The sequence below is a fragment of the Bufo gargarizans genome, chromosome 4 (assembly GCF_014858855.1).
Source record: "Bufo gargarizans isolate SCDJY-AF-19 chromosome 4, ASM1485885v1, whole genome shotgun sequence".
NCBI lineage: Eukaryota > Metazoa > Chordata > Amphibia > Anura > Bufonidae > Bufo > Bufo gargarizans.
The window spans coordinates 498,429,349-498,441,713 of record NC_058083.1 but is presented as its reverse complement, the minus strand read 5'-3'; the positions used below and the strand labels follow the sequence as shown (position 1 = coordinate 498,441,713).

General features: G+C 43.8%; 1 protein-coding gene across 1 annotated transcript in view; it reads right to left on the bottom strand.

Moving 5' to 3' along the window:
- The window catches only part of THADA (THADA armadillo repeat containing), a 579,731-nt gene that overhangs the window by 204,473 nt on the left and 362,893 nt on the right, over nt 1–12,365 (bottom strand). Inside the window, exon 29 of the mRNA XM_044289288.1 lies at nt 502–670. Coding sequence (XP_044145223.1) covers nt 502–670 — 169 coding nt within the window. The remainder of the gene's footprint in view (nt 1–501; nt 671–12,365) is intronic.

Genomic DNA, 12,365 nt, shown 5'->3' with positions numbered 1-12,365 from the left:
TGATCAGCAACTTTCCAACAGATTTATTATTCCTTAAGTCAGGAAATGTTGCAAATTTCAATGCAAATCTGAGTCTGCTCACAGCAGCCGTCAATTTCACTTTTGGTCTTTAGGACAGCCCACTAGGAGCCAAATTTATTAACAAGTGTGCGGAGTTTAATAACTGTAGTGAAATTTACTCCAATGAACTGATTTTTACAACTGGAGCATTAAAAGCCATTGTTTCTGAAAATTTGCTCCACACAAAATCGGATTCCTGCTCTCACTGTATGTTGGGTTCTCCTTTGAGAGTGATCATCATCCAATAACACAAGAAACCCAATTCCTTCCTACAGAAAGCTATTCTCCATTTTAATATGAGGAGTCTTCTCGTGGAGTTTCTATTTCAGAGAATCAGACATGTCAGAGTTTTGGAGTTGCGGATTCTGAATCAAAGGAATTTTTTCCACTTTGGCAAACACTGTTAGATGTAGTGCAGCATTAAGAAGGATGGTCTCGTACCTGCAGAAGCACGCCGTGGATGTGGTTCTGCTGTACCACACAGCTACCAGAATCTGGGAGACTCCTTAGCAGATTAGCTGCAGTTTGAGGAATGTCTTGTACCATGAGAAAAGGAACAAGAGCCCGTGCCGCCATCTCTCGTGAACGGTAAACCGGTGAGTGGCCACACCTAGGAGAAAAAGAGGAAAACAATATTGTGGAACCAGGTTTTTCAACAACACTGAAAATAAAATGTACTAAATCTCTGCTTTATGAGATGAGTTTACAATCAAACCTCAATCAAAGCTCCATTCTTTTCTGATGCAGAGCTCCAAATTCCATGCACAGACACAGTGAAATGATACATAGCTGCCACTAGGAGGAGCTTCTTTATGGCCCTGCACGTATGTAAGCTAGGGAGTGCCGCCCAGTTGTACCCCGTCGGTTAGGGCGGACCATGCAAGTAGGTAGGGATAGAGGAGTGGGTGGAGTTTAGGGCTGCAATTATCCCTACCTTTTCGTGACAGAATCACAGGCCTTACCTAAACCATGGACCCTATGCGAGTCCTTACGGATCAGGTACATAATCTCGCCCAAATGGTGCAGGAAATGGCAGAGAGGCTACAGCAGCAGGAGTTGCTTCAGACCCCACCTATAGCTGCCTCCTTTTTTCAGAATCTTGACCCTCATGTTAAGTTGCCGGATCGTTTTTCAGAGGATCGTAAGCAGTTTCTGCCATTTAAGGAGAGCTGTAAGCTTTATTTTCATCTACGCCCACACTCATCGGGTTCAACAAAGAGTAGGCATTACTATCTCTCTGTTGCAGGGAGACCCACAAGAATGGGCTTACTCTCTCCCCACGGATTCTGCTTGCCTAGCTACTGTTAAAGCATTTTTTCAGGCTTTAAGTGTACTCTATGATGAACTCGATAGGTCGGCTGTGGCAGAGTCTCAATTAAAGTCTCTTAGCCAGAGAGACAGACCGGTGGAGGAATACTGCACCAAATTCCGGAAATGGTGCGTTTCCTCTGGCTGGAACGATCCAGCTCTTAAAGGTAACCTGTCACCTCCAAAAACCATCCCAAGCTGCCAGCAGTACCTGACAGTAGCCAGCTGCGTGTTTCCGACGATAACTTTCTTCCTGAACACCGATGCGGCTAAGGCTCAGAAAAGGTTATTTTATCCCCTGCCGGCGCAGCGGCCTCCTTGCTTCAAGTCACGATACCCACGCCCCCTTCCCTGCCCCTTCGCTGTGACTGACAGCCGGCAGTTCGGCTGGCTTTGCCGAACTCTCTGGATAAGCGCCGTCAGTCACAGCGAAGGGGCAGGAAAGGGGGGGTGGTCATCTTGACTTGAAACAAGCCGCTGCCCCTTTGACTCCAAGCATGACTAGAGAAGCGTGCCGGCAGAGGATAAAATAATGTTTTCTGAGCTCTAGCCGCATCGGCCTTCAGGAAGAAAATTATCGTCGGAAACACGCTGCTGGCTACTGTCAGGTACTGCTGGCGGCTTGTGATGGTTTTTGGAGGCGACAGGTTCCCTTTAAGTGTCAGTTCAGGATAGGGCTCTCTAAAGACTTGAAGGATATGTTGGTCAGTTATCCCGTCCCCGACACCTTAGAACAAACAATGACTTTAGCTATTAGACTGGACCGACGAATAAGGGAAAGACAAAGAGAACAACTGACATTTCCACAGGTGGCAGCTAAACCTGACTCCTCACCCTTGAGCGTCAAAATGGAGGATCGTCTAAAAGAGCCCATGCAGCTCAGAATGACCATGAAGGTTCAAAGACGTCAGAGGGGTGCCTGCTTTTATTGCGGAGAATCAGATCACTGGTTACGGCAATGTCCTAAAATCCCTCCCTCCAGGAGATCTCCCCGTCCTGACGGCCAGAAGGATAAGGTACTCCCCAAGGTGGTTAAAAAGAAAGTATTATTACCTGTGGTTATTTCTTTTGCCACTTGTAAGGGTTCTGGGAAGGCATTTATTGATTCTGGGTCCGCCTCTAATTTTATTGACCACAATTTTGCTCTGTCCCTTGGTGTGCCCATTTTGTCTCTTGCTAACCCATGTTATATTATTGCTATTGACGCCACACCTTTGGTGGTCGGAACAGTAGAATATTGTACCCCTGAGGTGACCTTGACTGTGGGGGCACTTCATACGGAGTGTTATTCTTTTTTGATTTTAAAGAATTTAACCGTGGAGATAGTTATTGGCATATCTTGGCTCCAGGTCATAACCCAGTCATCAACTAGTTCACGGGTGAATTAGAGAAATGGGGGTTAAAATGTGATTCATGCTGCCTACCTATTATTCAGGCTGGAGTCACTACAGAGTCGAAAACTTTTCCCACGTATATCAATGACTTTGCTGATGTTTTTTCTATTTCCAATGCTGATTTCCTTTCCCCTCATAGACCATATCATTGTGCCATCAATCTTGTTTCGGGATCTAAGCACCCTAGGGGTCGTATTTATAATTTGTCCGGTCCGGAAGTCTATGAGGGATTACTTGAAGGAGAGCTTACAAAAAGGACATATTAGACCCTCGGTGTCTCCTATGGGGGCGGGGTTTTTCTTCGTTTGAAAAAATGGATGGTGGACTGAGACCATGTATTGATTTTAGAGAGAGTTAAATAAGATTACTGTTAAGAACCAGTACTCTTTGCCTTTAATTCCAAACCTGTTTAAATCAAGTTTATGGAGCTCACTGGTTCACTAAACTTGATCTCAGGGGGGCCTATAATATTAATCGAATTAAGGAGGGGGATGAGTGGAAAATGGCCTTTAATACCCATTATGAATATTTGGTGATGCCGTTTGGGTTAAGTAATGCTCCGGCGGTTTTCAAAAATTTTGTCAATGACATTTTTAGGCAATTTATTGGAAAATTTGTGATTGATATATTCTCACAACCCAATCCTTTAAGATGGATCCGGGGAAGGTGCAGGCTATTTTGGATCGGGCGAGACCCTTCTCTCTTAGCGTAACAACGCTTTCTGGGTTTTTATAATTATTACCAGAAGTTTATAAAAAAAAAATATTATATTATTGCAAAGCCTCTCACTGACCTAACCAAGAAGGGGACGGATCTAGTTAATTGGTTGCCTGAGGCCATAGAGGCGTTTAAAACACTCAAGAGGTGTTTAGTTAACGCCCCAGTGTTGGTTCAACCAGACCAAGAGAGGCCTTTTGTGGTTGAGGTTGATGCCTCCGAGGATAGGGTAGGGGCAGTACTATCCCAAAGGTCATCAACTCATGAACCTGAGGCCTTGTGCTTTCTTTTCTCGTAAGTTCTCTTCTACTGAGAGAAATTATAATATTGGTAATTGAGTGTTACTTGCTATTAAATGGACCTTTGAGGAATGGCGTCATTTTTTGGACATTGTGTTACGGTACTTTACTGATCATAAGATTTTATGGTTTTTGGAATCTGCTAAACGTTTGAATCCCACACAGGCTAGGTGGGCATTGTTCTTTACACGCTTTAACTTTTGCATTAATTTCAGGCCAGGAAGTAAAAATGTCAAAGCTGATGCCTTATCCCGGAGTTTTTGTGCCTTTCAGTCTCCTGATACTCCACCAGAACCTATTTTGCCAGCAGGTATCATTGTGGCTGCGGTCTCTTCCGATTTGACGACCGAGAATACTGCGGGACAACACTTGGCTCCGGTACAATCCCCTAAAGATAAGTTGTTTGTCCCTGGTCATTTGCGTCTCCGACTGCCACAATTCTGTTTTTAGTGGGCATCCTGGCATTAATGCCACCAAGGAACTATTTTCCAGGTTTTACTGGTGGCCCACCTTGTCTAGAGATATCCAGTCATATGTATCCTCTTGTGAGTTTTGTGCCAGGTCCAAGACTCCTAAGTCCCATCCGATGGGTGAGTTGCGACCGGTGCCTATCCCTAGTAGACCTTGGTCCCAATATTTCCATGGATTTTATTACCGACCTACCGGTTTCGGAGGGTAAGTCGGTTGTGTGGGTATTTGTTGACAGGTTTAGCAAAATGGTTCATTTCATACCTCTGTCAAAATTACCCAATGTTAAAACTTTAGCTTCCTTTTTCGTGGACCATGTAATACGCCTACACGGAATTCCGGAGAATGTGGTTTCGGATAGAGGCGTTCAATTCGTTTCAAAAGGGTCTTTTGTCATAAATTAAATATTTCTTTGTCTTTTTCTTCGGCCTTTTATCCTGAAACCAACGGTCAAACTGAATGTTTAAACCAGTCTCTGGAACAGTATTTGAGGTGTTACGTCTCCGACAACCAACATGTTTGGGTGAAACATTTTTCCTTGGCTGAATTCACCATTAATAATCAAGTTAACTTGTCTACTGGTATGTCGCCCTTCTTTTGTAATCTTGGATTTCATCTGCGATTTAGCTCATTCTCGCCGTCTTCCTCTCAGATTCCTGAAGGTGATTGATTTGGTAGTTAAAAAACTGTGCACAGTCTGGGCCCAGGTTCAGTCGAACCTGAAAAAAGCCCAGGAGGTTCAAAAGAATAATGCTGACAAAAGGCGCTCTAGAGGGGTGGATTTTGGGTTGGGAGACCAGGACAAATATTTGCGTCTTAAGATACCTTCGGGTAAATTTGCACCTCGATTTATTGGCTCTTATGAGATTATTGACATCATTAACCCTGTGTCTTAAGTTACTGTTACCTGACTCCTTTCGCATTTATAATGTTTTTCACAAAGCACTACTCAAAAAATATGTGTCGCCTGTGTCTCCTGCGCAGATATCTCTGCCGCCAGTGGAGGTTGCCGGTCAACTAGAATACCACGTTTCTAGAATCCTTGACGTGAGGAAAGTTCGTAATTCTTTGTAATGTCTTGGGTGCCAGCCAGTAAAATGCATGCTACGAGGTTGGTGAGGAGATTCCAACCGACGCCAGTGATTATGGGTGGAAGGGGGAGGCACTGTAACGGGGAGCCGGCGATGCGCTCGCTCCGTGCATCGCCGCCGGTATCCCATTCGTGAGGAGGAGTACGATAATAACAAGGGGGTAGGGTGGACCCGGCCGCGCACGCCTCCTCAGCGGGGCCGGCGTCCTTCATCCCCTAGACAACGAGCGGGGGGGTGGGGGGGGTGGGACTGAGCGCCGATGGCAATGAGTCGGCGCTCAGGTGTTTAGTTCTGCTGGACATGCTGGCTGGATTCAGTTTTCCATCACATTATACACTGCTCGTTTCCATGGTTATGACCACGGAGTAATCCATCAGTGGTGCTTGTACACTATAGGAGAAAGTACCTGCCTTTCTGGTGACCGGCACAGTGGGAACTCACATAGGCTGGTGCTTTTTCCTATAGTATGCAAGCACAGTCACTGCTGCTGGATTGCAGGGTGGAAACAAGCAGTGTATAATGTGAAATAAAAATGAATCTAGCCAGCAAAGGAGGCAATATGGACAATCACAATACATTAGTAAGTGCCTTGTATTAACTTTCTCTACATAATAAATGCCATCTGCTGTAGAGAGACAACCCCTTTAATTTCCTCTGTCAGACCATCACTCTGACCAGGGATAGTGCCCTATAGTGACTTATCTAGAGCATCGCACATTACACTGATAAGTGCAATACTGTTCTGCGACCGGCCTATCAAGAGAATAATAGAGCTGTCATAATGTATTTCTAATTCTACATCTACTATTAAACTAGCGGATAGCATCTTCCCCTCACAGCACTGGTAAACTGACATAGATATATAAACTATGTAGGAGTTTTAGCTCTTTGTGCTGATTGATACTGAAGGACAATATTTTGCACTTAATTTTTTATGGTATAGTACTGCGCAAATGAAACTGCCAACAATTTTAAAAATAAAAAAGTTTTCTATGACTGTTGCTTAAAAAATAAAAATCTTTCTGATGGAAGTGTCCCTTTATCTGAATAACTAACACCATGAAGAACTTTTATTTTTACTTTTTGTTGAAAATGGCCCCTGCGGGCTAATTATAAGAATAGACGTAATGAGCGCATAATATAATAATGAATGATAGAACGGGGAAAATAATTCCATTTATTGTAAGATTCAGCTGAGGACACATCCTGATGTCTGTGTCATGAGCACAAGGCTCTTAATGTGGCCAAGATTTTTTTTTTTTCAGGGTGGTGAGTCACCTATTCTATCCCTTCTTGCCAATGACAGTTTTGTATTATTTATAAATTATCAGCTGGAAGTCCCTGCGCATTCCTCAAGTGCTGACTGTGGCTGCTTTTTCTTTGATTGCTAATGGTTTAAGCATCCACAGGAAAGAGACATCATTGTGGCAGAGCCGTGACTCATCACCGTAATACTCCAAATTCTCATGGTAACCCAGACACACAACAGCTGTGGAAATGAGAGAATCGAGGGACATGGAAAGCACATACCGTGCTAGAACCGCCACAGACATCAGAACCTCTATAGCAGGGGTGGTCACCAAGATCTACCGAAACAATATGGTAGGTTCTGGACATCTACTCCAACAAAAAGACAAGTATCTTCAGGAAATGGATCTCGCTAGATCTCAAACTGTACAAATGAAACATAGGCTTGCTGCACCCTCATTGTCCTTCCATAATGCCGCCACTGTGCTCCCCATTACAGTGCCCCTATTAACAATGTCCACATTAAAGAGAATTTTCTTTACAACAGGTCATCCATATCAGATCGTCAGGTGGTGTGGCTACTGGCAACCCCCAACAATCAGCTGTTTGCAGAAGCCTTTGTGCGCCATAAACAGGCAACAGAACAGAAGAGCCCCTACAGTGTGTACTGGTTGTGGCTAGTTACTGCAGCACTGCTCCCATTCACTCAAAAGCAGGTCTTCAGTTTAAAGGACGATGCAAACACTATTTCAGAACTCAGTTTCTGGACTGCAGATTTCATTTCTGCTATGTGGTTTGCAGCCTGATTCTAGTTTCAGGCTTGGATGTGACCCTTCCAGTAATGCATGCTGGATGTGAGATCTGTGGGTCCAGGATGCTGCTGCCTTGACTAGCTATCATGTATCAGTTGAGCTTCATAACTGGACTGCTACCCCTTTGGACTAATATCCCCTTTACCGACATCACAGATGGGAATCCTAGTAGGGGGACACTTTGTGATTAGCTTATTGCCAAGGGACTCTTCCAACAAATAGGTATTGTCCAAATCGGAGGACCTCTTTTAAATTAAGTACCAGGTTCTTACTTTGTGGGTGGGGTTAGGCTTTACATTTACTGAGCGCACTAAATACCCATTAAAGTGCCAACTTTTCAGAAAAACTACCTGTTCTGGGGAAAGAAAAAATAAAAACATCTTGTAAATGTTTAAATGATTGGTTTTCCAAAGAGGAAATGACTGGTTGTAAACTACTTAAGACACAGAAACTCTGTTGTTGTTCATTGATTGGAAAAAAAGAAAAAGAAAAAGTGTCCAGGCTTCATCCAGATTCTTTCCACAAGCTCCGAGTCTCACCGCGCTGCAGTTTATTAAACCTCAGGACGTGCATGCACATTTTTCTCCTTTACACATATAAACAACACATATTGTTGCAGATGTTTAGATTTCTATATTAACAGAAACTGCCCTGCTGAAGAATGTCCTCCTTTCTATTCTGACCTTCGGGGAAATGATTTCCCAAAGGAATTTGGCTCTGGCTCAGTGGGAAGTCTGGAAAATGGGAGCTGGGCCAAGACGTTCTACTGGCAGCGACTCGGAGCACAGGGGACTTCTCAAAAAGCATATGAAATGCAGATCTTTTATTACACGCTTCTGCATCTGGTTACATAAGGTGCGGCTCTCGGCAAGTAATCACATAACTACATTTGACTTCATTATACAGAAAAAAATTCCCACTTGCTAGATCATTTCCCATCAGTGAGTGGAAAAGAGGAAAAGGAGAAAAAAAAACTGTTCAAAAAGAAAAAGGAAAAAAAATGCCAAGAAGTAATAAGTCCTGTGAACTGTGGGATCCAATTTACAGCTGTCCTAAAAACCTAATAACCCAAAGAGTGTTTTAAAAAAGCTTGGTAGGAAGAGTAAAATAACAGTTTAAAGTAATTTTCTATCTTTTAACACTATGTCACTTTTTTGGGTCCTGATTAATGTTTATGAAATATTCTGGCTGCCTGAGGCTACCACTAGAGGGAGCTCCCGCTTACTGCTTAGTTCAAGGTATATGCACATTATGGGGAACAAACATTCCTGTGAACGCTCAGTCTGGGAAATCTGCCTGTCTGAATGTGCCGCCGATCACCCGATGAATGAGCGAAACGCAGGCACACCAATTATTTTTGGCAGCTGGTCATGCGGTCTCAACAGCAATCTTCTGCCCACAAACAATGATTCTGTATGAAGACGAGCGATCACAATAGCGATCCCTCGTCCTTATACTGTGGAGGTGATCGCTGCATGTAAATGTAGAGGTCTACTTCACTGAACGAGCAGCCGACTGTTAGGAAGGAACTCTTCCTCTCCGACAATCAGATGTTACATCGGGATGTGTAAGGGTCCATTCACACGTCCGCAAAATGGGTCCGCATCTGTTCCGCAATTTTGCGGATCAGGTGCAGACCCATTCATTTTCAATGGGGCTGGAATGTGCTGTCCACATCCGCATTTCCGTGCGCCGGCGATGTGCGGTCCGCAAAATGCGAAACGCACATTGCCGGTGTCCATGTTTTGCGAATCCGAAAACACATACGGATGTGTGAATGGACCCTAAACCCACCTTTACAACATCAGAGTGTTACCATAAAAAAAATGGTGTGAAGTGCTATCTTGTTGTGGAAAATCAGTCTTCAGAAGCTGAGATGGCATAAAGAGGTTGTTCACCTTTGCTGTGCTTGTTTTCAGCCTCCCCCACAATGTGGCCAAACTCACAATAGTGAGCATACTTACCTGGTGTTCACCGCTTTGTTCTGACTCCATCGCTCTACCACGGCTGGTGAAGATCCCAAGTTTCTCTATGCCAACATCTGGATTGATGCGGGTCACGTGAGGGCCAAAGCCCGAGGGGAAGCAATGGAGCCGAAACCCAGCAGCAGGGAACCAGTAAGTATGCTCACCACTGCATATCTGGCCATGATGAGGGGGGTATAAAAAAAAAAAAAAAAACACAGCAAAGGTAAACAACCCCTTTAAAGACTATCTGTCAGCAAGATCAACCCTGGTAAACCAGAAATAAGTGGTTGACACTGCTGAGTAAAACCATACCTCTGAGAAAAATAATATTCTATTAATATATCAATTAGGTCTTTGGTGCACTGAGCCCCCCGACCACCACCACCACCTTGATCGACAATGGCCAGGCATCTCAGCTGTCCACTGTCGGCACATATGCAAGTTCATCTGCCTTTCACTTGATCCTCCACCTACGAAACATTCAGCTTTGTTCGGGTGGAAGACTACTTAATTGGCGCATGCACAGTAGTTATCTGCACTGCTGGGGAAGTAGGGGCTGATGCACTGCACATATACCGAGAGTGTATACTGTAGCACAAGATTATAGCGCCAGACAAGATGCTTGGCCTTTGTCAATCAAAGGGACGGGGAGTTGTCTAAGTGCAGAGCTATGTGAAGAAAATCTTACAGGCCAGTAAATGCTCCCTAGGACAAAAGCAATGCAATTAAAGGGAACCTGTCACCGGGATTTTGTGTATAGAGCTGAGGACATGGGCTGCTAGATGGCCGCTAGCACATCCGCAATACCCAGTCCCCATAGCTCTGTGTGATTTTACTGTGTAAAAAAAAAAAAATTGATACATATGCAAATTTGCCTGAGATGAGTCACCTACAGGACTCATCTCAGGTTAATTTTAATATGTATCAAATAGTTTTTTTTACACAATAAAAGCACACAGAGCTATGGGGACTGGGTATTGCGGATGTGCTAGCGGCCATCTAGCAACCCATGTCCTCAGCTCTATACCCAAAATCTCGGTGACAGGTTACCTTTAAGCTCTTATCCGCGTGGACAAAGGCTAGTTCTCTAGCGCCACCTATTGGATGGCTACCATGTAGGCTTACCAGGCCTATGATTTGCCATGTTAGCTTGGCGGTCTCCAACTTTATTCCCTCAGGGGGGAAAATCCCCGAACAGCTATCTGCGGATGGGTATCTTTTCCTTATAGAAGATATTCTTACAGGACCGAAGGGTTTCTGCCTAAACCTTTTTCAATGACCCTTTTTCCACTGCCTCATTTTCTAAAAGTTGTTCCTTTAGAGGGTAGAATCATGGCCAAGTTTTCACCTCCAGTAGAAAAGGAGATATTTCCAACTCAGACTGGGCCCCCTCTTGACCTGGGCCCCATAGCAGTCGCATGGCCTGCCGCTATGGTAGTTACGCCCCTGATCCCAATGATGTTTAGAGGCCTGTTCAAAGGGCCAGTCACTGAATTATAAGGAAACCATCCAACAGAACATAGAAACATAGAAACAGAATGTGTCGGCAGATAAGAACCATTTGGCCCATCTAGTCTGCCCAATATACTAAATGCTATGGATAGCCCCTGGCCCTATCTTATATGAAGGATAGCCTTATGCCTATCCCATGCATGCTTAAACTCCTCCACTGTATTTGCCGCTACCACTTCTGCAGGAAGGCTATTCCATGCATCCACTACTCTCTCAGTAAAGTAATACTTCCTTATATTACTTTTAAACCTTTGCCCCTCTAATTTAAAACTGTGTCCTCTTGTGGTAGTTTTTCTTCTTTTAAATATGCTCTCCTCCTTTACCGAGTTGATTCCCTTTATGTATTTAAAAGTTTCTATCATATCCCCTCGGTCTCTTCTTTCTTCCAAGCTATACATATTAAGGTCTTTTAACCTTTCCTGGTAAGTTTTATCCTGCAATCCATGTACTAGTTTAGTAGCTCTTCTCTGAACTCTCTCTAGAGTATCTATATCCTTCTGGAGATATGGCCTCCAGTACTGCGCACAATACTCCAAGTGAGGTCTCACCAGTGATCTGTACAGCGGCATAAGCACTTCACTCTTTCTACTGCTTATACCTCTCCCTATACAGCCAAGCATTCTGCTGGCATTTCGTGCTGCTGTATTACATTGTCTTCCCACCTTTAAGTCTTCTGAAATAATTACTCCTAAATCCCTTTCCTCAGATACTGAGGTCAGGACTGTGTCAAATATTCTATATTCTGCCCTTGGGTTTTTACGCCCCAGGTGCATTATCTTGCACTTATCCACATTAAATTTCAGTTGCCAGAGTTCTGACCATTCTTCTAGTTTTCCTAAATCCTTTTCCATTTGGCGTTTCCCTCCAGGAACATCAACCCTGTTACATATCTTTGTGTCATCAGCAAAAAGACAAACCTTACCATCGAGGCCTTTTGCAATATCACTTATGAAGATATTAAACAAAATTGGTCCCAGTACAGATCCCTGTGGAATCCCACTGGTAACATGACCTTGTTTTGAATGTTCTCCATTGACTACAACCCTCTGTTGTCTGTCACTCAGCCACTGCCTAATCCACTCAACAATATGGGAGTCCATGCTCAATGACTGCAGTTTATTGATAAGTCTTCTATGTGGGACAGTGTCAAAAGCCTTACTAAAATCTAGATATGCGATGTCTACTGCACCTCCACCGTCTATTATTTTAGTCACCCAGTCAAAAAAATCTATAAGATTTGTTTGACATGATCTCCCTGAAGTAAACCCATGCTGTTTTTCATCTTGCAATCCATGGGATTTTAGATGTTCCACAATCCTATCCTTTAATAGGGTTTCCATTAATTTGCCTACTATTGATGTCAGACTCACTGGTCTATAGTTGCTCGATTCCTCCTTACTACCTTTCTTGTGAATGGGCACGACATTTGGCAGCAGGATGCCAGTTTTTGTCTTCCTGTATAAGAGCTTATTTAAATGAGTATTAGCTG